The sequence below is a fragment of the Buteo buteo genome, chromosome 10, assembly GCF_964188355.1.
Source record: "Buteo buteo chromosome 10, bButBut1.hap1.1, whole genome shotgun sequence".
Lineage (NCBI taxonomy): Eukaryota > Metazoa > Chordata > Aves > Accipitriformes > Accipitridae > Buteo > Buteo buteo.
In genome coordinates, this window is record NC_134180.1 from 33,133,622 (window position 1) to 33,161,003 (window position 27,382).

General features: G+C 56.0%; 1 protein-coding gene across 3 annotated transcripts in view; it reads left to right on the forward strand.

The window, feature by feature from the left end:
- The window catches only part of RNF220 (ring finger protein 220), a 237,223-nt gene that overhangs the window by 76,740 nt on the left and 133,101 nt on the right, over nucleotides 1-27,382 (forward strand). The window contains exon 3 of one of the 3 annotated variants that reach the window (XM_075039296.1): nucleotides 16,069-16,143. The exons of the other annotated variants lie outside the window; for them this stretch is intronic. Coding sequence (XP_074895397.1) covers nucleotides 16,069-16,143 — 75 coding nt within the window. The remainder of the gene's footprint in view (nucleotides 1-16,068; nucleotides 16,144-27,382) is intronic. 3 annotated transcript variants of the gene reach the window in all.

Consider the following 27,382-nt stretch of genomic DNA (forward strand, 5'->3'; position numbering starts at 1 on the left):
CCCTGACCCTGGCTAACCTGGCAGCGCAGTGCTCTTGGCATCACTCTGAACACATCCTGTCCAATTTCCTCCCGCTGCCCTCTGCCCCTCGGTCCCCACGGCCCTCCCCAGCCGCGCCGGGGCGAAGGCACGGCGAGATGTGGCGTGCAGCCTTTCCCTTCGTAAGCGCTTTCCTGAACATGATTTAAGGCACTGAAGCAAGAAGAGGAAAAAAAAAAAAGACCTGTAATAAAGTCAGCACTCTGCTTATTAAGGGGAAAAGGCTGTGCTTTACTTATACTAACATTAATTAGATAGATATATAGGGAGCAAAGAGGCCTCTAGGAGATTTATACAGAGGCCCTGAAGATGGATGTGAGGACTGACAGACAGACAGCAGCTCCCGTAGAGTGCCAGGAACAGGTACCTGGGAAGCGGTGATGGGGAGTAGAAGCAGCAGATGTCTCGGAGATGCTTCAGTCCAGCAAGTATGAGGGCAGATGGGGATGTTAGGACCTGCCAAAAACACCTGGGGGTGCCAGAAAGCTGGAAGAAGGAGCAGATGGGGAGTACCTGAGTTTTCTGAGACCATCCTCATAGAGGAGCATGTCTCCCTCTCCTGTTCCCCTCTGCGGTACAATCAGGCAGGTGTAGTGGCAACCAAGGTCTTTCAAGCGATAGTTTGTCTTTCATGCTCCAGAAACCTGTAGTCACCTGGATGCCATTATCAAATCGAGGAGACACTCAAAGCTGTTTATTTTCACTATGAGACTTTTCTCCCTCTGTTCCCTTCCTCACTGCATCAATCAAATATTTCCTACCGCTCCCAGCGCTGGACAGACAGCAGAGCAGAAAACTCATCCTGCTTTTTCATTATCCCACTGCAGAAGGATGCTTTGTTAGCATCTGATCAGAGCAGGTCCCCTCCTGCTCGGTGTATCATGCTGAGGCAGGAGAGCAGTCCCTGCCCCAGCCGCCCCAGCCCACAACCGTACACGGTAGGGCATAACCTTGTGTATGCCAATAACACAATAGGACGGGTGACCATCTTCTTGGTCCTTCTGGGCCTGCCCTTGTGGCCATCTGGACCATCCTTTTCTTGCATTTCTGTTTGGGGAGGTGACCACAACCTGTGGGTCTGGCAGGGATAGCTGAGCCCATGCCATGCGCATGCTCCATGTTTCTCGCCATCCTTCCTCCTTCCTCATCTGTCACCCTGGGGAGAGCAGAGCTCCTCACTGGTCTTTTCCCACTGATGCTTCAGCAAGGACAAGTCTGGAAGTCCCCCCGATACCTTTGCAACTGCTGAACTTGCCGCTTCGCCAAGACGGTTGGCGTCCTTGAACTTTCTTCTCTCTCCTCTAAGCACTTCTTTTACCTACAAGGACAAGGTCTGACTTCAGCAGGAAAGGAAGCTTAACTGTGTGTCCTTGCAGCCTCAGTGGAGGGGCCTCGCTCATCCTAGAACTGCCAGGCACTCGCACACCACTGAGAGACTTGCCCAGCCTGGAGAGCTGGCTGTCTCGTTACATCTCCGTTCTCATCCGCTTTGCACAGGAGGAGCTTCCACAGAGGGAAGAGGCCAGGGCTGCTTGGGGAGGCTGTGACGGAGGTGGGAGTTCAGCTGAGGTCTCTTTGATCTGTAGCCTCGTGCTCCACCACAAGCCTGCCCTGCTTTTGGGTTAGGGCTTGTAAAAGGGTTGTGGCTGCTGCTGACAAGCGGAGGGTGAAGGCTCTGGGGTTTTTATTTGCAATTGCTCCAGCAGGCCCCTGCCTGGGTCCGTGAGCTGCGTCAGGGCCGCTCATCACCCTGTCCTCTCTTCGCTTTCTGATCTGGATTTCTCCATCCTGCCCAGGCAGTGCCCCCTCCCCTCTTTCCCCCAGCCTGGGTTAAATATAGCAGCTAACTTTGGTGGTGATTAGTAATAAAATTTTAACAAGCATCCATATGAACGTCTTTCTGTCACTTTTATGAGGCCATTTACAGCAGGGAGATATAAGAGCACCTTAAATCTCCCCCTAACAGGAGGGGTCATGTCAGAAGGGTGAGAAGCAGGAGGCCCAGTGTCCCATGTCACCTGCTTGGTGGTGCTGTAGGTGATCCCTGTCCCCATGATGGTTCGGGTGGCTCCCGTTTGTGCAGATGCTACTGGCTTGGCCAGTTGCTTTCTGGACCAGCGGGTGGAAGAGCAGAGGGGATGCTGTGGGCTGCCGGTGCCCGCAGGCGCTGCCCATCTGCAGAGGAGCACAGCACAAGGATGGTGCTGGAGCAGGGCAGGCACGGCGGTGTGAGGTTAGCTCGGGTCCTGCAGCAGGGCAGCTGCCTCAGTGCTAAGGCGTTGCACTTAGACAAATAAACTCCGTTAGGAAAAAGTGTTCGCGTCAACCATTTTCCATTCGCCTCCCAAGTGTGCTAAGTGCAAAATGGGGAATGGTTCCTGTTGCTTTGCCCAAGCCTAAATTTGGGGCCTGACTCTGCCTTGACACTGTCTACCTTTTTTAAGAAAGGCTCGTAAAAGCCATACACCCTTCCTTGTTTCCGACCCATTTGGCTGCACACCAAGGGCAGGGTCTGCTCCTGCTTCCAGCGGTGCAGATCTCCCCTGCCCTCAGCTGCGTCACGCCCGGCGTAAGTGGGAACAGGACTGAGTCCCTGGTCGGCAATATATGTGCGAGCAGCTGAAGGGATCCTTTCCAGGAGTAGGGTAGAAGGAATAAGCCTTTGTGTTTCCTGTGTGGTTACACGTCCCAGCTCTGCTCCTGTCTGTAGGCTTAATTTGTGAGCAGTGATATTTGAAAACTTTCTGCCTCTGGTTTTGCTCAGCATGGCAGTTGCATCAGGCTAGGACAGGTCCCAGGTCAGGCCAGGCTCTGGGCTGACCACCAGGGACAAGCACAGTTTCTGGACCATTGATCCAGCCAGCAAATTCAGTATGTGAGACTGCACAGGATTTTGCTGGGCGGCGTTTCATGGTGTGAAGGCCAGAGGTCCTTCTGCCCCAGGCAAGAGGCAGCAGCAAATTCCCATACCTACTGATGCCCCCGTACACCCAGAGGAGGGCAAAGGGGATCAGGGACAGGGAGAGGTGCTGTGCCTTCCCCAGGGTCACAGGACCATTTGGGTTGATGGCAAAGCCCAAAATAGAGCCCCTCTATTCTGACAGCCGCCAAACCACACGGCTTCACAACTGCTCTGTGACAGCCCTTTCGTGTGGGCACTCTGCTTCCTGTGCCAGGAGTGTGGATCAAACACAGCTTCACCAAGTCTTTTAATATTAAGAAAAACGCCAAGACTTGTGGTCAGAGTTTTGGGCGGAAGTTTAGGTTTGTTCCTTTTTCTAGTTTTGTTTCTTCAAAAAAAGGAAACACACCTTTGAATAGCGAAATCAGAAAATAAGGAAGCAAAATGTGTGTGAAATGAGGGCTTGTTTGTTGTGAGCAATGCCTGGTCCCTAGATGAGCAACGTGCAGCCTCTTCAGAGGCAGCACAAGCGTTGCAGGAAGAGCTACTAATATACATTAGTTATGTAAACATACATAACTAGTTTTCCAACCTCATATATGCTACCCAAGTGCTAACTGTGCAAGGCAAGTATAAATATCACCCATGCAAAGGCAAGGGAGCAGATGCCTTGTTCTACGTCTAGAGCTGGAATTGTAGTTCACTGTTGCAAACCTGATCCTTTCTGAGGAGGCGAGATGGAGCTGCCAGCATCCAGCAACCTGGCAGAGCAGGCAGCAGGGGTGCTCAGACTCCTCTCCCTAAAAATATCTAGTATGGCCAACGATAAAAGTGAGGGGAGAAGATCGGTATAGATTATTTTGATTTTCCAGTGAGGAGGGCAGAAGTGAATAGATTGGCTAAGTCAGAGTGTCACTTTTTGCTCAGAAAAGATGACTTTTCCATGTTTGAAAATTTCATTCTGGAGTCTTGTAGGATACACCGGCCCTCTGGTTCTGACCAAGCGAGAAAGTGATTCGGCAGTGTTGCTGTTTCCTATGAAAAGCAAGGTTGTGTGAGTCAGCAGCCCCGACAGACAGCATCTCAAGGGCTGCTCCCCGTATCACGCTCGGGCCGCGGGATGAAGCAGGGGCAGAACGCAGGACAGCTGCTGACAGCTTGCGGGTGAGAGGAGGTAGCGGCTGCTGCCAGGCCAAGACGATGTTGGCACTGCCTGCGCTTGGCAGCAGCAGAGGGATGACCCTGCTTCTTGCTCCCACGCTGCTCTGTTGAGTTTCCCTTGGAGCCCAGGCTCCCCATGGGCTGGTATTTGGGTGTTTTTCCTGATTGCTTCTCTGGGTCAGATGAGAAATCTGTATCCCTGGGAGCAGGCGGGACCCGATACTCCCTCTGTGCATCCCTTCATGTTGCTACTGAGAGCGCCTTGGTACCCCAGATGAGGTTAGTGAGCCGGGATGTCCTGCACATCCTTGCTGCAGCAAGTAAGATTCTTCAGCCTCCGCACACGCACATGCTCCCGTCCCATGGCCGCATGTTCACTGTGTGTGTCTGTGCAGTCATCGATAACGATTGGGATCCCGGGATCACCAAAGTGACCTGTTTGCAGAGGCAAGTTGCCCAAGCTTGGCAGAAGAATGCACCTTGAGGCCCCTGGAAGGATGGGATGCAGGTGACCGCGCTGAGGGAAGGCGAGCAGGGAGCAGAGGGCAGCGGCTGGCAGCCCCCGTGGGCAGTGGGATGCAAGGGTAGCCCTGCTCCATGGGGTTAGAGCCTGCTCCGGCAGGAGGTCAAAAAGGCAAAGTTTCTTGGGAGGTGAATTATCAGTGGGAGCAATATCGGCAGGTCAAGCACATTGGTGCTGGGGTAATACAGTTAAGGTGCAGAGCCTTGGAGGGAGCCCGGCCGAGGAGTGCAGCATTAAAGCAATGAGCCCAGCTTAATCTGCCCCAAGTGAGGGCAGTGGGGTCTTTAATATTGTGTCAGGCTCGCAGGCCCTTGTTGGCGGGTTATTCTTCACGGCAGCTAATGCCACTGGGCTAACTGAATTAGCCCCTCCTTCTGCGGGGTGAGCGTGGGGTTGCCGGGAGGGCGATCATGCCTCGCAGCTGCAGGGAGAGGGAGTGATGGCCTGGAAATTCAATCAGGTGAGGAGCCGCCGCCATCCCCAAAGGACAGGGAGCAGCCGAATTGGGGAGGAGAGCCCGGGACGGGGATGCCAGTGACTGGCTCCATGCTGTCCCTAGGCAGGGTGCCCTCCAGGGACTGCTCCCTGCTCTGGATGGCACGAAGCGCTGCCCTGCAGCCTGCTGCTCTGCATCCATCAGCCATCTGAGAGCACCTCAGTGGAGAGCCCACCCGCACATCCATGCTCGTTTCCAGCTTGCTCACCGCTGGGTGCAGTATTCCCTCGCGCATCTGTAGGGAGCCGCAGTGCAGGGACATGCGGGGACATGCGGGGACATGCGGTCCCCAGGGCCCAGCCTCCAGCATACTGGTGGCATTTCTGTTTGATCAGAGATGAAGGGTAGCCAGCAAGAGACAGCCTGGCCCAAGGAATTAGCAAGTGGGTCTTTCTCCTGGCTTTGCTGTTGAGACGAGGTGCTCCCCTAACAAGCCAGGTGATTGCACGATCCTCTTTGTAAAGCCTTGTGGGATGCACAGGAGAGGAGGGCGGCTAAGGGGCTGGGTACAGCAATGGCCCATCATTCCCAGGAGTCATCTTCTGTCCTTCAAGTTAAGGAAAAATGAAAATCTGAACCTCACTGCTTGTCCTCCAAACCTGCCACTGCTTTTTTTCTTTACCAGCCTCAGCAATTGCTTTCTCCTTCACATCTAATTAAAAGCATACTCCCAGCGAATACTGCAGCACATCCTGAGTAGGTGACGGTGTCTGTGCCCACTACTGCCTGGATGGTGCCAAATCCAGAAGGGCTCACCCGTGTGCCAGGGACCCGGGCCAGCCTGCACCCAGGCGGTGGCACTTCAGCAGCCCCAAGGGCAGGAGTGGCTGTGGGGGCCACGGAGGATGCTGTGGTCTCAGGGGCCCAGGACGGCAGACCCATGGCACAGGACTGCTCCCCTCCCATGGGGCACAGCCCCCCTCGCCCTGCCCCACCAGCCCTTTCCCTAGCTGAAGCCACCGTCCCTTCGCCCCTGCTGCCGGGGCTGATGCAGTCCCCTTTCCTTTCCCAGATGCCCCTTTGATCTTCAAACCTGCCCCATCTCCTTCCACCCCCCTTTCCCTCACATTGTTATAAATGGAGGCTTTGGCTGCCTTTAAATAGTCATATCTATCAGACAAGCTCATGTCAGCCATAAATTCTACAGTAATGATGATTTTCTAAGTGGGTCGACCAGAGCTATTTCCGCTTCAGCCTCAAGTTACTGCACATGTCCCCCCCCCAGGGGCCAACAGCCTCATTTGTTGTCCCCCTAATTGTCATTTCTCCCACACACACTCGGGCAGAAGCTGGAAGGAAAACTGGCCCTGCCGCCAGCCCCAGGCTGGGGCTCCTCTCTGCCCCCACGGGTCCCTCCTGGTCTTTCCACCTGGGAGGGGGCTTCAGAGGAGGGGAGAGGGCTGGAGGGGTGAGACAGCACCGGCTGCCTCTAACACAGGCAGGGAGAATGGCCGCAGAAGCCCACCATATGGATGCCCTTACCTCTCGCCGCTCTCCCCCCCTTCCCCAGCCGGGTGAAATCGGCCCCAACGTGTGAAAGCTGTAATTGCAGGTAATCCCCCCGCACTGCGCATGGTTTGAATTTGGCAGAGCAGGAATGTGGAAGGGAGAAGGGGAATTACTGCCCAGACATGCTGCAGGGCCAACATCTGCACGAGTCATCAGTGCACATCTGGCTGCAGCAGCCTGTGCTTGTAGCCCAGCTGGTCACTTTTTAGCCCATTGAGTCTGTATCTCCACTAAGGGCAGGGCATGGACATCCCAGGACTGGGAGCCTCAGGCTGATAGAGAAATTACTCCCTTTACCTGATATTGCTGCTGATATTGGGGTAGTCACACAGACTCGGTGTGCCTTAGTTTTTCCATTTGTAAAATAGATTAAGGCTGTCAGGAGCATGCTCTAGGGTACCCATCACTAGGTCTTCTGGAGAGGAAAGTGACTGTGGCACCCTCTTCCAGGTTTGCCTAAGGTTGGCACTGCTTTGCAGCATCCCCCAGTGAGAAGCCGGAGCAAAGGAGCTAATTTCTGCCTCCACATGCAGTTGGAATCAGTGAGGTGGGTCCCTGCCTACTTTCTGTTTCACTCAAGCGTGGTCCTAGAGCCAGCAAGCTTTCTGCAGAAATCCTGCCTTGAGGTTCAGTCCTGCAAGGGTGAGCACTTCTCAGTACAGAGCCCCCAGTGCAAAGCGGAGGATTTCACATCTGCCTTGCAGGATCAGGCCTTTGCAGAGAGAAGTGAGGCAGGATGGGCAAAGTGGGACTCACGTGCTGTCAGTACCAGAGGGTCTTTGTTGCCTCGAGGTACCATGAACCTCAGTCGATCTGCTTACGCTGGATAGGGATGGAAAGCCTCCATCACACAGACAAGATGTACTCTCAGCAATTCCTTGCATTTCCCCACTGTGGCTGGCAAGCTAGTCCTGCACCCTGGGAAGGCTGCTGGGACCCAGGAGGAAGCAGAAAGGGCTGCGCAGATAGGAGGGCTCAGGGCACCAAGAGGGGCTGCGGTCTTGGTGAGGGGAGGCTGTTATGTCCAACGCCTGGTTTCTGTGGCTGGGCTCGATCTGATCTGTCAGTGAGAGGGTGGGACAAGAATCAGGGAGGTTAGAAACATAGGCAGGCAAGCGGCTGAAGATTCACCCGTGCTGTGCTCTGGGACGAGAGCTGGCCCTGGGGAACACGCTGGCAGTGCCTTGTCCCTGAGGTAGCCAACCCTGCTCTGTCTCCTTGATGGAGAAGACCTGCTGGACTTTCTCATCCTGACCCTTTAGCTCTGAGGTTTCTTTGGGAGCGTGCACGGTCAGGGTGTAGAACGTTACTGCCAGTGACCTGCCCTGTGCTGGGGACCTCCCAAATGTGGCAGAGCACACCTCTGTAAGGAGCCTGCTTGGGGCTGACCCAGGAGCAAAAGCATCTTCTGTTCCGTCGCCAGCTCTCCCAGCCCTGAAGAAAGCAGGCTGACCTCGCTCAGCAAGGAGGCAGACACAACCTCCTCCCCAGGCAGGCAGCTTCCCAGATAACCCCCCGGCTTTCCGAGGGCAGTGCGGGTGTCAGAGGCATTGTCTCTTTGGAAATTAATTTTCCTGTCGATTTCCTTATTTCTCTTAATTGATGAGGGGCAAGTCTTAGGCGTGTTGCCAGCGGCACCAGCCACAGCCTCCCGTAGGTATCGGCGGAGCCAAAAGCACTAGCGCCGAGGGCTGGGGAGTGTAATGAACTCTCAGAGGACTCGTTGCAGCTCAGCCCGTGCTCTAGATTAGCTGAGGAATCATCTGGCCCAGCTATTAACTGTCCCATTTAACATCATAAATTATTAACCTAATTTTGAGGAGGGTCGGTGACGGATCACGCTGATTTTGTCAGCTTTTCTGCAGCCTCTCGCACAGCCTGCCGGCGTGGGGTAAGCTGCGGGCAGGGCCTGAGGGTCAGTGCCTCCAGAGAAGGAGAGAGACGGGGCAGCACAGCCTGGCTGCCGGCAGAAGGACCAGCTCTGCCTCCTCTTCCAGCCCAGCGGAGAGCTCAGGGAGAGCCCGAGCAGGGGAGATCCTCTGGTGGAAATGGGGGATGTAAGAGCTGCCCCCAGGGAAGAGCAAAGCCACCCACTCCCCAACACACCTGCACCCATGTGGGGTACATCTGGACCTGTGGGCATGGGTGTCCAAGACCTCGGTCTCTTGCTGGGTGCCAGTGTGTGCTGCCCACCCTCGGTCCAGGCCATTCGTTACCAGAGGTGCTTTTGAGCTTGTTTAAGCAGCTATCAGGGTGCTTTTTAGCTTGTACAGCAAAGGCCTGGGGTCAGGAGGTTTTTCTTCCTACACTTACTGTAGACTAGAGCTGGTTCGAAAAGTTTCCTTCCTGGGAGAAGTTTTAGATAAAATAGGGGGAAAAGTGGATTCTTTGGTATAAAAGTTTTAAACCATTCAGAGGTTTTTTTCAGCTGATTGAAATGTAATGAAAATTTAAGGGATACCATCTTTTCTTTCCCCTTTATCTTTCTTTGAGAAGAGAGATGTGTGCAGGAAGAAGGGGCTGAGAATTGCACTCAAACCAGCATTTTTTTAATTGAGTGGAAAAATTTTGAAGTCATTTGGTCTGTCGAAAAAAACCATACAAACCTGAAGGAGAGCAAGCTCTGAAATCCTTGTAAAACGCCTCTTTCATTCTGGCATCACAAAAAGGACTTTTTGTTTCCCCGCGAGCAGCTGTGCTGCTCGGTGCTGCCTGTCCGTGGTGTGCGAGCGCGTGGCCCCGGGCTGGCCGTGTGAGTGTCCCCATGCTGTGTCCTACAATGGGGTGGCATTTGGGAGCCAGCATAGCCCCCAGACCCACTCTGCTTCGAGGCTGTGCGAGATTCAGCGGCTGTAGGACCAAGCCTCGCTCTCTGCCGTGCATTTCCCTGGATGGAGGTGCTTGGGGTCAGGATCAGCAGGCTGCATTGCTGGTAAAACAAACCCCAACACAAGCACAAAGAAGTGCTTCTGGTTGTGGTGGGGCCATGGAAAGGTGTCAGAGTCTGCATTAATTTGGCAAAAGCCTGTGCCACTAGCCTGCTCATCCTTGAGTACCCACCTACTAACCAAAAGTGCCTGTAGCTCGTAGTGTGGTTACTGCCCCTCTTTCCCTTAGACAGTGAAATTGAGAGTCCTGAATTTGCAGACCCACAGCATTGGTGCTCTCATACTCCCCTTGCTTGATGCAAGGCTTTACACATGTGCAGAATAGAGAACGTGCAAGGAAATCGCCTTCGCCAGAGGCCTGAATCTCGCAGTGCACACGCAGTACAGACCTGTACAGGACTGATGCCCAGCACACAGATATAAAATACAGCGCCCTGCAATAAAACATGCACTGCTAGTCTATATATTTTGCAATCCCTTTAAAGATTTTTTTTTCTTTAAACCCCTCACCCCAGCTCCCTCCCCATTCTCCCCCCAAAAAATTATTATAAAGAATTATTGCCATTAGTACGTCTTTCCCAGTGAAAGGAGAAAATCGCCTCATTCATAATTTATACCCTCAATTACTATTAATAAAGAAATATTTCAGCAGAAAATCGCCTGGGAAAATTACACGTAACATTGCATTAACATTCTATTTGAACATTTTCATCACATTTGTTATAGAGTTAATAAGAGGGATATGCTCCCCTGACTTCTTCATGAAATTATGGGCTGCCTATGATAGTTTAATCTTTTAGACTTTATATAATATATTCACTTTACTAATTGAGCTATCCAAGGAGCAGTTAGGGATGTTCTTAAACGTGGAAGACAAAGTAATCAGGGCCGTGACTTCCTGATGAGAAGATCTTCTTCCGGAGATGAGGAGCCGCACGTGTGAGGAGCACACACGTACGTGTTTGTGCACAGATGTGTCACTCCATTAGCCCTTCCCTTAATGTCCTGCCTGTACTTAGAAGTGCATATGAATGAAGGGTGGAGGTGATTTTCGGACTGGCGAGTTATTCCCCAAAAGCTCCGTTTGTATTTCAGAGTGAAAGGGGGTCTGGTGAGCTTGAGCAAGCTGTTATTTTTGGAATAAGAAATGCCCAGCATGGGGGGGTTTCTTGGGAGCAGTACTTCGTGTAGACGAGCCTTTACACTCAAATTCACCCCTACCCACAGTCATGCACAGGCCATCTCCAAAACTCTGGACAAGGAACTGGGCTGGGTTGTACAACCCCTCTTCTGCTCTCCTTGGAGCTTCTGCTTCACCAGGTAGTGCTAGCTGGGGCACATGGTGCAGAAAGGCTTCCCTGCGCCCAAGGTACAAACAAACCCAAAATTGGGCCAGAGGCAAGAAGTGAGGTACGTGTGAGCAGTGAAGGATGAGGAGGCATTTGGAAGATGGACACTTCTCTGGTGCACCATGATAGTGCCACCATGGGCATCGCTCTGGACAATCTACTTCGATCTACAATCAAAAAACTTGAGCAACAGGAAAGCCTTGGTAGCTCTCTCTTCTGCTCTAGCACCTGCAGCCGGGGACCTCGTGGACCTTGGTCCAGACCCAGCTGCTCTTGGACCCTTCTTTGCAGAGGCAGTGTCGTGCACCCAAGATTTGAGCCCCTCATCCAGTCTGGGAGTTGAACGCAGGTCAGGATCTCTCTGCGAGATTCTCCTTTCCCCTTCATGTGCACACAAGGTGTTCCTTACCACGGGATGTGACCCAGAGCTCTTGGTTTCAAGCAGGAGGCTTCCTGAGGTGACAGCAGGCAGTGGTTTGGACCAGGACGGTGTGGAAGAGGGCTGCATCGTCAGCACGGCAGGAGATTGCTCCCTCATTAAGCCTAAGTACATGCAGCCGCAAGCAGGTGCAAAGAGGGATCCATCACTGCTGAGCAATGGCCCTGCCACTGGGGACTAAGGTGAATCTCTATTAGCTGCCCCTGACGAGGGAGTCTGAGGGAGCCCAGGACCAGCTACTTCGTTTCATATGCACAGGGCATTAGTGCCCACTCTGCAGCCACTGAGACCGGGCACAGGCAGGGAAAGGGTGGCAGGGCACAAGGTAGCACGCAGGCTTATAGGTGAGGATTTGCAGTCACCCCCGAAACCACTCTTGTGATTCCCAGCCTCTGCAAACCGGTGGCCGATGCTGACAGCAAGCCAAAGGGTTAATGAAAAGCTTTCATGCATTGGGATTCATTAGCTGGGACTCATTAAACAGCAAATAAGAGCCCGGATGTTGCCAACTGAGCCCTGATGGAGGCAGCTCTGTGGGTGAGACAGCCTGGGACCGCAGGAGACCCCCATGCTGGGGGGCGGCCGGGTGAGCCCCCATCACTCCCCGTCAGACCGTGGCCAGTGCATCCCACCAGAGATGGGAATCGGTGCGGGAAGAGTGCAAGGGGGGGTGCTGGCAGTGAGCACCCCTCCCCCACGTCCCCAGCGTTTTAATGTCTGTTCACAATGCCATCAACCCATCAGGCCTGGCCAGGCTCAACTGCTCAGACCCCTGGTGTGACATCCAGTTCTGTCACTGGGGAGAGGGGGCTGACCTCCTGCCAGCTCTGTGCTCCCAGCCCAGGTGAGCCCATCAGGGAGATAGGGATGGGTGCGTGACAGCCTGAACCCGTGGCCCTCTGCTGTGGTGTGAGGTATGGGGAGGAGAGCACCCATGCATGGTTGCATGAGACCTGCAGCTCCATTAATGCTTTCGTGGTGGAGCATGGTTGTCCCCAACTGGTTTCTCATGGGGTGTGCTGCACCCTCATTGTTGAGCTTGCAGTCAACATTTTCCTGGGTGATGGTGTGCCACCAGCTGGCACTGATGGAAGCTGTGGCCACCTGGGCCACCACCAAGCCACGCTGGGCAAGCAGCAGCCCATGCAAGCCCACATCTCCCCATCACCTCCCAGATGGGCAGGGGGCCACAAGCTGGTCTGTGTGCAAACACGTGGGCAGTGCAGGGTGTTGGGTATCTTTCCAGGGACCACATGGGCAGCCTGGGCATGGCAGAGGCCGAGAAAGGTGAGGCACAGACTGTTCACCCTGGGGATGGCCACTGCCTGGTCCTGGGCAGGATGGACCACACTGTAAACAGGACAAGGCTTGTAAACAGGGCTCCAGCTGGGATAAATTTAGCCCATTGGGGTTGCAGCCCTGGCGCGGCAGGACACGGTGTCAGGGCATTGTCGAGAGGAGAGGGGGAGAAAGAAGCTGAATAAACAAACACAGCTTGTCCCCTTTTTTTTTTTGTCCCAGCGTTGTTATTTCAGCCGGACAATTGCCCTGCAGATTGAGGGAACAGGCTGGAGTTCAAGTGAATTTGGCTTCCAGCGCCTCCCTTTTTACATTGTGTTTTCACATGGAAATGTATCCTGGCATGTATGGAAGGGTGTCCATACCCATGTGGATGGATAACGCCATGGATGCTCCATACACATCTCTGGGCTGGCCCACAGGGATACGGGCTGCTTTGAAGCCCAGGTGAGGCCGTGTAATTTGGCATTGGCTGTCATGTAGGACTTTGCTTTCTCCATGTGCACGGCCCTGACTAACACCCGTTGGTGTCCAGGAGCACATGTGCAAGGTGATCAGTGCTCCAGATGCATCTGTACATGCCTCCGTGGGCAGGCGCAGCTCTGGAGGTGTCCCTCCACGGCAGCGGGGACACCATAGAGGTGAAAGTCTTTGCAGGACTTTAGAAATGGGGATCAGGACTCCTGAGCTTTTTTCCCTAGTTCTGTCATGGGGTTTGGACAAGTCGTATTCCTTTGACAAAATCATCCGTGATCTTGGGAGCAAAGGGCATGGATCTTCTCTGTCAGTCCTGCTGTATGAGGACCTAAGTCTTTTCTAAAGGCCATGTTTAGAGGCAGCCTAATTTTCATGTCTTAATTTTATTTTTCTCACATCTCTCTCTGACACACGCATACACACACACACACACTTCTATTGGAAAAACGATTTTAATACCCATGGCACATTGTCCTGGTGTGATATAAAATCCAATGACATGTGGCATTTGGAAAAGGTCACTTCTCCCATCAGGATTCATTATCCTACCTCAGCCTGGGAAGCCATGGGGTTGCCCCCGCCTCCATGGACCCCTTGCTCCCTCCCTGGCTGTGGTGGGCAAGCAGGGAGAGGGGATGAGGTGGCCACACCGGGGACTTGGGCAGTGTCAGGGCAGTCCCTGCAGCGAGGGCTTGTTTCTCCTGTTGATGTCCCTGCCCTTCCCTGTGCCTTCATTTTCCCACCTGCCATAGGGCAAGAGGAGTTACAGGGACATGCTGCTGGGAAGGCTTGGGCTGCAAAGCCGGCTCTGCTGGGTGCACGGGGCTCGGGCCAGCTTTCGCCTGCCTCCTCCTGCTCGCTGCTCCCTCTCTGTTCCCTTTTGAGCAGGAGCCGGCTCTTGCGGTGCCCTCGCTCTACACAGTCGCAAAAGGGAAACACTCCCCTTCCCTGTTTCACTTGTTCAATTTTTTGGTTGGGTTGGTTGGGAAGTGCTCTTTCGTGTCGGTGCTCGCCACCACCTAGGCAGAACTGAGAAGAGAAAGCAGAGGGGACATGGAAAGCCCAGCTCCTCGCCAGCTTCCCCACCAAGCATGGAGTCCCTGGCTGCCCCATGCGCGGTGCCCCCCCAGCGTGTGGGGCAGACCAGCAGCACCCAGAAGGCTGGCTGCAGCAGCACTGGGAGGGCTCTGCCCTGTCTTTTGGAGATTGCCCACTCAGGGCAGCACCCTGGGCTAGAAAGGGGTCCCTGGTGCATATTGCAGGTGAGGGACAGCAGGTCAGGAGTGGGCGATGCTCACAGCAGGGCAGGATTGACAAGCTGTCCTGGGGTGCTTGCGTATTTTTGCCTTTCCTTGGACTCATTTCTGCTCAGGCTTCCCCAGGACCATCCTTGTCCAAGTATATCCACCTCCCCAGGGTATTTCCAGCCCAACTTGGAGCTATTCCCTGGAAAGGCAGAAGAGTGCAGGAGGGCTAAACCTGCTGTGGAGGCTGCCGGGGAGTGCTCAGGGGACGCAGTCCCTTGCAGGGCAGAGCATGGGCTGTTGCCCAGCAAGTCATCCCATGGGCAGGGGGACTGGGAGCCAGGACTTCTCTGCTTGGTCACAAACTACCTTGAGGCACCTTGAGCAAGACATTCACCTCCCTAACCCCATTTCCCACCCGCAGGGGACGGGAGACAAGGGTGGGTGCCCTGAGCATGCAGTGGGCTGAGGGCTGCGGGAAGGGCAGGAGGTGGGGAGCGGGAGCAGTTGTTCCCGGGGAGAAGAGGATTATTTTTGCAGCAGGGAGTGGGATTTGACGCCTGCTGAAGATGACTTCTCAGAGTGCTGAGGGTGATGGTGAGTGTAGCCCCTTCCTACCATATAAACACCAATGAGTTATGGGTACCCCAGCCTCTAATTATGCAGTCAGCCCCAAATAGGCTGTGTCTAACGAGGCTGACAGACTAATATCTCAAGAGCCCTTAATGCGTTATCATCTCTTGCTGTATGACCTCATATTTATAACTGCTCTGGTGGGAGGTTGAGAAATGTCCTTCTCTTCCCCCAGCCCCCTCCCCAACTTTCCCCCCCCTGGAGCAGCAGCTCTTCAGCCTCATCTGTTAGGATCAGGAGGAGAGAGGCGACTTCTCTCCATCCATCATGAGCGGAGTTCACGCTATTAGATGATTAAAGACATTTTTTATAATATTTGGAAGAGGCTTTGAAACGTCTCTCAAACAGTGTGATTAATGCCTGCTTAACCCTCGCCTGGCCGGGATGGTGTGGTGGGGAGGCGGGTGCACCCTGGGGCAGGGCTCCCCGAGCATCTCGGCGGTTGCCCGGCCGTTGGGCACCCCAAGCCCTGACAAGGTGTGATTCATGAGCGCGGGGCACCTGCAGGAAGCTCCGGCCTCCAGGCAGTTCCTAATGCACCGGGGACTTGGTGGTTTCTGAGGCTGCAACGGCCGGGGCAGGAGGAAGCGGTGCCTGCCCCCTCCCCAGCGCTTACACAAGAGGCCCCAGGGCTGTGCTGGTCCGGGTCCGCAAGCCGGACCATCCCACGCCGGTGCTGTGGGTTTCAAGGGCTGGTAGGGAGAAGGGCTGAGCAGCCTGTGCCCATTCCCAGCTGTCCTGAGCTGGTGGGGTGTTTGCTTTCCTCATTTCCCCTTCTTTTTCCTCTGCCTCTCTGGACGACTCGATCTCAGAGGCAAGTGTCTCCAAACAAATCACGGGCACTAGATGCTCTGGTAGGATACACCTTTAGGATGTTGCATCCTTGCTCAGAGTTTGCCATAAAGACCCGTGGGGCTGGTGGACATGTTCACGCTAAAATTTGTGTCGGCATTGTCTGGTACCTGCCGAAGGCCAAATCGCTGATGTTCGCTGACGTTGGTTCCTGTGGGGGAGTGGAGATTTGGCCTCGGATGGGGGAAGGATGCCCACCTCCTTTGATCACAGGCGCAATGTTTCATAATCTCAATTTCTTGTCAATTGATTGCCAGATAGAAGCGACAACCAAAGAGGGCCCCAGGCGTCTGCAACTGCCACTCATCGTATGATTTTAACTCTCCCCCTCTGTAAGTTTGCATTATTTTTTTCTTGTTGTTGTTGTTATCTAAATAAACCTCCCCTCCCTCCCCCTCCAAAAAGCCTCCTAGAAATCCCAATGCCCTTGTCAATTTGGTATTCAATGTACAAATAACCGAGAAGGGTTAATGCATGATTAATAGGTGTTTTATTAAAATGGTTAATCTGTCATTATAGAGTCCAAAAGATCAATAGATTTCTTATAATCATGGCTTAAAATCATCTTTAGCACCACTGCTTATGGGCTTAAGACCCTGGGCAAGATGCTTAGGGGACCTGGGAGTCTCCTCTTAACTCCTTCTAGCCCTTCTGCCATCTCCCACAGATGGAGAAAAGCCGACACAGGGCTGCACGTACTGTTATGGTTACCATCCACCTTATTATTTATGGGTATTAAAATTGTCACACCTGAGCGACAGAAAAGGGAAATGGAAAGAGGGAGAAACTGGGAATGCAGCTGGATAAATGCTCTTTGTTACGACCGTCAGCAGCGCCCGAGCAGAGCGAGGTGGGGGCATGGCTGGGCTGTCTCCGATCCATTAGTGCCGTTGCAAAGCAGCAAGCACTGGCCAAGCGTCGCCCCATCGCAGCCGTGCTCCTTCACTAACGAGCGCTGCCTCGCACGCCGGCGTGAGGCGGGGAGATTCCAGCCTTGCACGGAGGTGAAGCCACGTGCCCGGTGTGAGCCAGGGTGTCGGTGGGCAGGGAGGACCGGCCCGTGCCACCAGAGTCCCATCCGTGTCCTCAGCCCCGGAGGCTGCTTTCCTGGCAGCTGGATGATGTTGGGTCTGGTTGACCCAACCCTTTGGGGTGCCTGGTCCAAGCTGCTTTTTGATAACTCTGGCGATACCGTGACGAATCCCAGAGACGCTGAGCTGCCGACCCCCAGCGCGAGGTCTCTGCGGGAGGAGGTGCTGTTTAGACAGGCCGACGTGGGAGCGGCTGAGCCAGCGCAGGCAGGGGGAAGCGCAGACCCCCCTCTGCCCCCTCACCGCCCCGCAGCATCCTCTCCTCTGCGGCGGAGGAAGGATCCTGAGGTCAGGCAGGGGGTCTGTGGTGGAGCCTGGATGGCATCGCAGGGCGCCGCAGGAGCGCTGTGCTCTGAGCACGAGGCAGGGCAGCTGGCACCGGCGAGTGGCCCCGCGTGGTTGTGGGAGCCTTGGCCATGGATGTTGCTGCAGCACTCGTGCAGTGGAGACCCAGACCTGCTGCCTAGTGAGCGGAGCAGATGCTGGTGTGCTGGGCCCTGTCCTGGTGGCCTGAAACCCCTCCTTGTGCCTCCATTTCTCCCTCCGAGATGCACGTGTGCAGGAGGGGCAGACTTTTGCGCAGCCCCTGGCACTAAAAGCCTGTCCAAGGTTGGAGACCCTCACTCGGAGGCTGCTGGGAGCTGGTGCTTTCCCATAATTTGGCCATGCAGAGTGCCTCCGCCGCAGCCCCCTCCCTCACCTCCTTGCCCTGCATGGGGGCTCAGCCCCGCTCCCCACCAGGCTCTGCTCCCTGCCCAGCCCTGCAGCCTATGCCGTCCAAACTGTAGTTCAGGTAAAATGAAGACAAGTTGGTACTGTTACTTTCCCCTTCTCTTCCCTGCCTGTCCTGCACTCGTCCTCCTTCAGGCTGGCTTCAATAACTCCCACCGGGCAAGAAATCCCAACTCTGCCCCATCCAGCTGGTGGGTGTGTGCCCGGTGCGGGGGTCCCAGCCTGCCTGGAGGGTATCACTGCCTCCACCTCCCACCCTCACCGGTGCTCGGCGTGGGGCTGGGCGGAGATTTTCCAGACCCCCCTGGGTCCAACCCTCTCCATCCCTGCCTCATTGCTTATTTCTGGGCCATTATGTTCGACAGGGAGAATTTGTTTCTGTCCAGAGCAGATCCCCGGACAGTCTCAAACCTCGGAGGATTTATCATCCTGAGCTTTTGTTTGTGGGTCTCCAGGACCCTCTGCCCCACAGCCGAGCCCAGATGCTTCTCTGTCTCCTCCACAGAGCCTGCTGCCTCCCCAGGAGCACTGACCCTGAGCTCTCTTCCCCCATGGATACCCGGGCATCCAGGCTTCCCCACGCCCCGGTCGCACACGTGCCTGCAAAGGCCACTGCTGGGGGCAGGATGCTGCAGTCACCGCGGCAGGGGACATGTCCTACCAACCGGGAAGGTGATAGCTGTGGCTCCTTCTGCTTTTGCTCCCCAGGGCTGCCAAGGGAGGTGGCCCAGGGCAGGACACTCTGGGCTCCCAGCACGGAAATCCCCTGGGATTCTTAAGTCACATTCAGCCAGCCCCAGGACCGGTGGCAGGGGAGGCTGGGCTTGTCCCCTTGCAGCCTCAAAATTGCATCTCTGCTTGCAGCCCTGCTCCACGGCAGCTGAGCAGCTGGGAGGGCCAGACCCAAGCGAGGTGTCAGCCCCCCTCGCTCGTCTCGGGGGTCAGCACTGACATCCCCTCGTGTCTAATAGAGCTGAAACAGCGGCGGCCGCCTGTGCCGAGTGACAGCGGGGTGACAGCAGGGGCGGCGCAGGTGCCAGTGCCATTGGCTGCACTCTCCATCTAAGCAGATGTTCAGCTGCTCCACGGTCACGCTGGTGAGGATTTGGGGTCGCTCTCAGCAGGTTCAGGTCTATCAGGACAGAGCTGTCGGCTGGCAAAGGTAGCAACCGGGGTTGCGTTTCCAAATCACCACCGCTGCTGCGTTAGATGGGGACCCCACTCGCCACCAGCCCCCTGCTCACTCTCCTCCTGTCCCAGAGGCCACTGTGTCGGTGACAGAAAGCTGCTCGGGAGGCCGGTGGAGTGTGGCAGAGAAGGAAAGGGGTGCAGGGCTGGTCCACCAAAGCGCCGCCCCCGCAGCCCCCTCCCCTCCCTGGCCGCCCACATTCCTCTGCAGCAGTGCCAGAAAGCCAGGGACCAACCTTTGGCACGTTTATTGACACTCCCTGAGTTCATACTGCGACTCTACAATCTTTCCCTGAGATTATTAAGAATTAATTGATCACTTTTATATTCCCCCCGATACCCAGTGCTGCTTCGTGAGAGGCGGCAGGAGGAGGGAAGGGAGACAGGAGGAGGGCGGGGTGTGTGTAAAAAACACACTGATAAATGTTAATTACTCTTTTACAGCCCTTGTCAAATTCCAAAGCAAGTCGTAAATTCATTAAACTCTAACGGATTAAGCACATGCAGCTTATTTAGTCGCCATAAACAAGATCATTTGGATGTTGATTTTCCCCTTTTTATTGCTGCAGCAGAAAAGGGGAAAAAATCAGATGAGGGAAGCAGTTGGTGGTTACCAGGGAGTCAGAAAAGTTTGGATTTATTTCATATCTTGTTTTCTTGCTCCGTGGCAGCTCTCTGCAGCACATCAGTCCTCAGGTTGCGCCTGAGCAGCGTCTTGCCAGAGAGCATGGCCTTCCCAGGAGCCGTGTCCGTGTCCCAAGTGGCTGAGTCTGCGTGGACAGCCCTGTGATGGACCACGCTGCACAAAAGGTCTCCATGTCCTCTCCATGCCCCAGGGTTGCCTTTGGAGTGCTGAGTCTCTTAAAGACCCAAGCAAGGTCTGGATGAGCAGCGACGGGGTGCTCAAAGACCTTTCGATGGTGGTTTTGGGCTGGGCTGGCTGCTCTGCACTCCGTCGTGCTGGGAGGTCTCCAAGGGTAGGTTGTCTCCAGTGAGGCTCAACCTGGCCCCTGGGATGCAGGGGTCTGCCCTCAGCCACTCCGCAAGGGATTGTGCAAGCAGAGGTAGCATAAAAGCAGCTCTGCTCATTCTGGGATGTTTCAGCTCATTTAAGTGCTGTCCCCGAAGTGCTGGCTGTGCCCAAGTGAGTGAGACGTGTCCCCAGCCAAGCCCAGTGACAAGAGAGAGGAGGCAGGGGAGGGACAGGGCACCTTCAGCTGCTCTGAACACGGGGACATGGCCCAGGGTCTGCCAACCCACTCTGTGAGCTTGCCATCCTCTACTTGCACATGTTAATAATCCAGGCTGACCTCCTGAGCTGTGGGAGCAGGGGAAGGAGAATGAGAGGAGGGTCATGGAGATTAATTAATACTCAGGGCTCTAATTACGAGTTTCTTCAACACTGGGCTTCTAATGAGGAACAGGCGCTGAGGCAGCCCCGAGTCCCACTGCCCCCCAGCTGGCCCTGCTGAGACATCTCCTGCCTCCTTGCAGGGGTGGTTTTACTGGCAGAGGGACGGGAGTTAGCCCCTGGCCACCAGCATCTCGCGCTGCGGCTCTGGGGCTCCGGGCTGTGTGGCGAAGAAGTTGCCACGCTGCTGTGTAACCCTGTCCGCGCCTTGGGCTGAGTGCCAGAGACCTGCTGCCATCCCCAGCACGCCCAGCTCCCTGCCTTGGTCCTGTACCCAAGCGTGGGACGGGGGCAGGAGGTGGCCTGAGGGACCAGAGGACCTTGATGGGTGTCACAGCCTGGCCCTGCACAGCGGAGGGTGCTCCCCAGGTCCGGTGTTGGCAGGAGCCCTGGCCCTGCTGGCTCTGCTGATGCTGGCTAGCCATCTCCAGCTGAGTGGCTCATGGCCAGCGCTGCTGGCCCTGGGACACGGCTGTGCTTCTCCAGCATCTCCTAGCCTCTGGTGAGGCTGCGCTCGTCAGGAGCTGCAGGCAGCCATGCGCTGCAGGCAGCAGAGGGAACTCTAAACACCTCGCTGGAGCTCACTGCCTGCCTGCTGCCAGAAAAATTTAGGGCTTTTGCTTCAGAGTCCTCAGCAGTACTTCATCTAAAGGAGGTGGCCTGGGCGCTGGAGGGGTGACTGCCCTCCTCCAGCCCCATCTGAGCCCATCTCTGAAACGGGGACAGCCCAGGAGGGTCTGAGCCGTGGGTACATACATAACTGCCCTGGCCCTGCTCCCTTCTGCGTTTGCCTCTTGGGGGGCAGAGGGAAGGAGAGGAGCCGTTGAAGGTCTCCAATAGGACAGCGAGGGGGTGCCAGCCTTCAGAGCCCCATTCCCAGCAGGCATTTCCCTCCCGCAGTCCTCGCAGCGGGTACAGCGCGCACAGATAAGCGCCAGCAGAAGCATCCCTGCCCGCCAGATCCCTCCGTGCTTTCCCGCTGCAGGGAGGTGCCCCCCGGAGATCTCCCCGGGCTTCTGAGCACGGACGGGGCATCCAGGGGTTAACGGAAGGAGCGTGTCCCATGCTAAGCAGTAGCTAACAGCCACTAGCTAATAACTTTATGGCTTCAAAGCAGGGCATTTATCATGCTGAAGTTTGTTTATGCACTAGTTATATGGTGCATTATACCAGCGCTGTGTTTGGCTGATAAATTCTCCGTGACAAGCGAGGCTACCAATGGGGACTCACTGAGTCCAAAAGACCAGTAGCTTTTTCCTGAACTCTGCTTTCTGAGATAAGGGTGTTTCTTCCCTCTTTTGTTTTTTAAGGAGGAAAGAAGAAATTTGACAACCTGTAAACTTAAAAAAAAAAAAACAGGGAGATTTTTGTTCTGGGCAAGTTCACCAATGCTGTGGTCCCCTGATGGGAGCAGAGGAAAAGGTCCTGGTCCTGGTGAGGACCAGGCGGGCTGTGTGTGAGGACTTCTGTGCTGGCAAGTGATGCATGTGGGCCCGTGCCGGGAGATTTTTGCATGTACTAAGTGGGCACTGACAGCTCATAGGGGCTTGGGATGTCTCTGGGAACAGCCTACCTCAGCCCCGTCTGCCTTCAGGGAGGGTATTTTTTGGGTAGAAGTGTTAGAGGGCACTCTGGCAAGCCCCTAGCTCTGCCCAGTGTTTCTAAAATGAGCCATAATTGTAGCAGTCATCACTATTTTGAGGTTGTGCATGTGTGCGATTTGTTGCTGAGCGCGGTGCAGCTGCTACGTTCACCTGTACCCCCTCACTCTGGGTTAAATTGCTTTAATCCTGCTAATAATAATGACCTTCACATTTCTGGCTTGCTCTATCACAGGAGCCAAACCCACTTTGCAAACATTAACGAGCTTGGCCTCCCAACTCCATGCAAACCTGATGGGTCAGGATTATTTTTCCTGCTGCAGCGGTGGGGAAACTGAGGCATAAAGCGAGGAGCTGGCTGATCTGAGCCTACCCAGAGGGGCACCCTTTGCTTTAACCAGTAGACCTCACCCTGCTCCAATTTGGACCAGTGTAGGCTTTCATGGATCTCACCTGTGCAACAAGACCTGGGACTATCTGGCCAGTGGGATGCAGCGGGACAGACCCTGATGCCCGGACCTGCCTCCACAGTGCCACCGAGGTGCTTCGTGTGTCAGCAGGGGAGCAGGACCCATGCTGCAGGATGCTGCGGTGGGGGCTGGGGTGTCCGTGGGGCCATGCCCACGGACACGGCGCTTGGCCCTCTGCCCTGCTGCGACAAGCAGAAAGCCCCCCACTGTGGTCCAGTGTTTGGGGGCAAATGCCCAGCCAGCGGGCATGTGGATGCACACCTCCCTGCATGCAAACGTGCTTGTTATGTGCATCTGCAGGTGCATCCCAGTGAGGGCATCTTAGCGCATTTACCTGTGCACGCCTCTGTGTGCATGTATGGGTGTGCATAAACATGGATTCATTAGTGCACTACGTGCATCTCCGTCTCCGTGTGCTGCATTAGGATCCGTCCACAGGCGCCCACCTGCGTGGGCATCCCCGGGCCATGTAGCCGTCCCAGCCCATGCATCTCCGGCTGCGTACCTGTTGCATCCCCGGCTGCGTACCTGTGCTGGCGTGCGCGGCCCCGGCTGCGGATCTGCATCGGTGGCTGCGTGCAGTGGCCCCTGCAGGCTGTAAATACTGCCAGTGTGGCGGGGAGGTTGAGCGGTTTATGGCTCAAGGTCAGGCCCATGAATCATAAAAAGGTGTCGGAAGGAGCATTAACTCCTAGCCTTCGCTCGGTCTCTGTGTGGTTTCAGGCGGGGCCCCGGAGGCAGTGATTAAAGGGTGCACCTTCCCCTTTCAGTTTTACGGTAAAAGGAAAGCAGTAAATTAGAAGCCCACAGGCTGGGGCAGGCCAGGTCCTGCCAGCGCAACAGCTAAGCGAGTACCTGCCGTGCGCCCCGAGACCCCGCCGCCGGCTCTGCACCCCCCTGCCGGCATGGCCCCCGTGCAGCCCCTTCCCATGGCGGCCCCTTCCCGAGGGGCAGGGTCCGGCCGTGTGCCGGGCAGGCGGCCGTGCTCATGGCGGGTACATCCCTCCAGCCTTGCCCAGCCAAAGGCTCGGGATGGCTGAGGGTGCTCAGCCCTGTTCGCCCCAGGGAGCAGCAGTGCCTCTTGCTCTGCACCTTTTTACGACTCCAGCTATAATTAACTCCAGTAATAAAATTTTTTGAATCCAAATAGATATAATTAACGTTTAATGCCCCTGTTTTCTTGCGAATTGTCAGGGCTATTAAGAGCTGAGTATTGATTGAAGAGGTGAGGCAGATGTTTCTGCTGCTGAGGTGGGATTGCAGGGGCAGAGGCAGAAAGCCCTGATAACGGTCGGGTACCCTGCCCCACATCTGGACCTCGGGACAGCGAGTTGGGGCTGGGGAGACCTGGGGCAACGTCCAGCGCTGCGGGCTGACCCTAGCCCAGGGAGGCACGGAGGAAGGGATGATGGCTGCTCACAGGATCCTGCTTTTTCCTACCGCTCAGCTATAGGTAGTCTCCAGCAGTGCGGCCTCATGGCAAGCACTCGGTCGTGGAGCATTGCTGAAGGTTTCACCCTGCCGGCGCGTGCTTCAAACCCATCACCTCCTGGAGAAGGGCTTTCGGGGATGGAGGTGTGAACGCACCCTGCCCCATCCTCATCCCGGCAGGAGTGCCATCCTCCGGTGCCTGACCCAGCTGGCAGCTGCCCTGGCATCCCTGGCTCGTCCCCATCGCCACCAGCCAGGCTGGCAAGCAGGACGTGGGACATTTGCAATAACGCCTTCCCCGAGCTGCTGCTGCCGCAGCCAGCCCCGATAAGGCACCGTGCAAGGGGCCGGGTGGGTTTGGCCATCGCCAGGCTGATTTCTCCCGGCTCCTGCCAGCTTGGCACGGCCGCTCACCCTCCGGACCTGCCTGCCGGACCTGCGGGCTGCGAGTCAGGCTGCCACCGCCTGCCTGGTACCTGCAATAGCAAGGGCCCGGGGGTAGGCTGGGAGCTGGAGCACATCTGCCCCAGGGGCACTGCACATCTGGCCGGGGACACTGCAGGGACCGCAGCCCTTCTGGCCCCTGGCAGCCGGCTGGGAGGCTGGGGCTGGGCTGTGCCCCTGTCCCTGGGCTGGGTTGAGCATTAGGTGTCTCTGAGGAGAGGAGGAAGGGAGCATAGCAGCTTTCCGGGAGGGAAAATACTTCTTCTTTCCCTTAAAAAAAAAAAAAGTGCTTTTTCCCCTGGGGAATGGCATCACGGAGCCCTGGAATTGACAGGGCTGCCAGAGCTGATGGATGGCACCGGCGGAGGGAGCAAAGCGGGTCAGCAGAGCAGAAACCAGCAGGCACAAAGAGAGAGCGTCCCCGCTCACCAAGGCAGGCGGTGACACCCTGTGCCGGGGCTGGGCCCACAACAGCCCCCTCTCTGTTGGGCTGGAGAGTCGGCACAGCTGGGGTACCTGGGGTGCCATCCTGCGATGCCCCCGGGCTCACCCCAACTGCACCCGCCGACAAGAAGGGCCTTTCTTCGTCTCTGCACAAGCCCTGATTGTTCGGATGCTTCCCCTGCCACCGCCTTGTGCTTCTGCTCTTCCCAGAGACGGTTCTGGGAGGAAAGGGAGGACTTGCAATATCTGCGTGGCCGGAGCTGCTGGGGCTTCAAGGCTTCTATAGGGGCCGAGGTTCCTCGGGCAGCTCCAGACCACGATGTCTCAGTCCTCTCGGTAGCTCTGCCGTGCGGCCGTGCGAGCCCACAACCCGCCTGTGCCTCAGTTTCCCCACCGGTGGCTGAGGTCCTGCTCTGCCTTTGCAGGTGTGCTGCAAAGGGCGGGTGCGTGCATTTGAGCCAAGGCACCCCCAAGAATTGGGGAGCTGCAGTGCCAACTGCCCCGGGCAGCCTTGGTGCGGGCAGTTGTGCTGCCAGGTCCTCTGCTTTCCCTCTTGGGCACACAACATCCCACTGGCCATCCCAGAGCTGAGAAGGGGGAAACTGAAAGGTGAGAGTCTGGACTGGCGTGGGTCTCTGAGGACTGCTCCAAGCAGCAACCTGGCCATGTTTTGAGGCTGGTGAAAGGAACTGAGTTTTGTAAATGGTGGAGGCAGTGGCTGCAGGGAGAGATTGGGAAACTGGGCAGCTGTGCTAAATCAGCCCTAACCTCACTGAAACCTGTGTGCACTCTCTGCTTCCTCATGAAAGACACCCAGACGGCCTCCCTGCAGGAGAGGGGACAGCAGCTTGCAGTGACACCAGGCGGGATGCTGGCTGTTGTGTTGTGACCGGAGCTCACAGACACCAGGTCCAGCCTGGGAGCACCTGGCTCTGCCGATGGGAAGTGTCTCCTTCCCAAGCACTGTCCCCATCAGGCAACCGTGGGAGGGCAGGGTCTGTCCCCATCAAGCATGGGTGTGTGGGTAGGATCGGTGGGGAAGAAGGTCAGAGTGGAGGCAGGCCATGCTGAGCTGTAGAAAGTGCGAGCTCTTTGGAGAGCTGGAGTAAAACAAGGGTGCAGTGAGCCCCAGGCTTGGGATCCAGGACTGCAGGCTGCTCCTCGTCTCTCTTGTGGGGTCAGTGGGACCTTCTCCTTTCTTCCCCTGAGCACAAGTAGGAGAACAAGCTCCTGTCTCAGCTGGGAGGCCATAGCCCTTTGCCCAGGTCCCCCTGGATGGAGGCTCACAGTGCCCTCCAGGGATGCAGAGCTGCATTGTCCCTCCTGCAGCCTGGGGACCCGGAGCAGGTCTCCCAGCAGATGGGTGGCAGGAAGAAGCCCAGGCGTCCTGGCTCCTGTCCCGTGCTCTGTCTGCAGCAGGAGGCTACGCCTGAAGCTGCTAGGCTGGAGGGACGTATCTCCTAAGGGATCTGAACCCCGAACTGTCATCTTTGCTCTCCAACATGCCCTGCTGCTGAGTTCCTCTGCAGCGCCAACCGCTGCTCCAGCAGCCGCAAGGAGGAGGAGGAGTTCGGGGAAGGGGCTCAGCTTCAAATCGATGCTGAGCACTGTGATAAGAATCTCTTATCACCCTTGTCATTGTAATGGCTGGGACTGAAATGCTGGGCTGAGTAAGGGCCAGATTTCTGCATGGCCGGAGGTGAGGAGGAAACAGGGCGCAGCAGGGAGGCAGAGGTGGCTCTGGGATGAGGTCCCAGTGCTTTGAGCACCTGCTTGCTCTCTCCAGTGATGACCAGAACCAGCTCTCCCTTCCCTTCCCAGCCTTGGGGCTGCCCCATCTCCTTCCCCAGCTCCTTACAAGGAAGAGGAGCTCCCAGTGGCACGGGTGAAATGCAGGGAAGGAATGGATCCTGCAGATCCAGACCACACGTCGGGGTGAGAGGCACACACAGAAGAGCAGCCCCGAAGGCTGAACATTGCCAAGAGAGACTAGGAGTGAAAGGAAGAACTGGGAAGCATTCTGCTCCTGCCTTGGCAGCTACCTTCAGCCTCTTCCCACCTCCCCCAGGGCCAGGATCAGCCCCAGCCCTTCGGGGGGTGCAGCACAGGAACAAGACAGGCACACAGGAGCCAGTGGAGCAGACAGGGATCTGGGGGCGGGTAGTTCCAGGCCTTTGGGAATTCCTTCTGTTTCCATTACTGTCCAAAAGCAGATTTTCCAATGGGTAAGGAAAAGGGAGCTGGCAAGCTTACGCGCTCTGGGCAGTATTAGACTAGACAGTGGCAGCACTGAGTGCCCTCAGCATTGAGGCTCCCCCAGAACCCTGCGTGTGCTCTGCCTTTAACCCTTTGTGCTTCTCCCCTATGTTTTATTAACAACTGTTGATTGGGATTCCAAGGTTGTCTGGCCATGCAGAGACGCAGATAAAATCTAAGGCTGCTGCAGTCCCCTGCATCTCTGGACCCACCAATCTTTCTATCTACCATATCTCTCCTCCCACTAAGATTTCCTCCAGCGGACAAGCAGAAGAAGGTTAAACAGGGTCCTGCAGCAAGGCCACTGCTCTGTCCTCCGCCGATAACCGTGCGGCTGGGGGATGTGTTAGCTTTCCACCCTCTTGCCCCATTCCCCTTTGCTGCAGCTGTGTGGGATGTCCTGCTGCCAGGTAGGGATGGCCGGGCAGGGACTGCAGTGCTGGAGGGCAATGCTGCTCCAAAAGGCTTGCTCAGGGTCTGTGGCTGCCTGGGAGGCTTTGCTG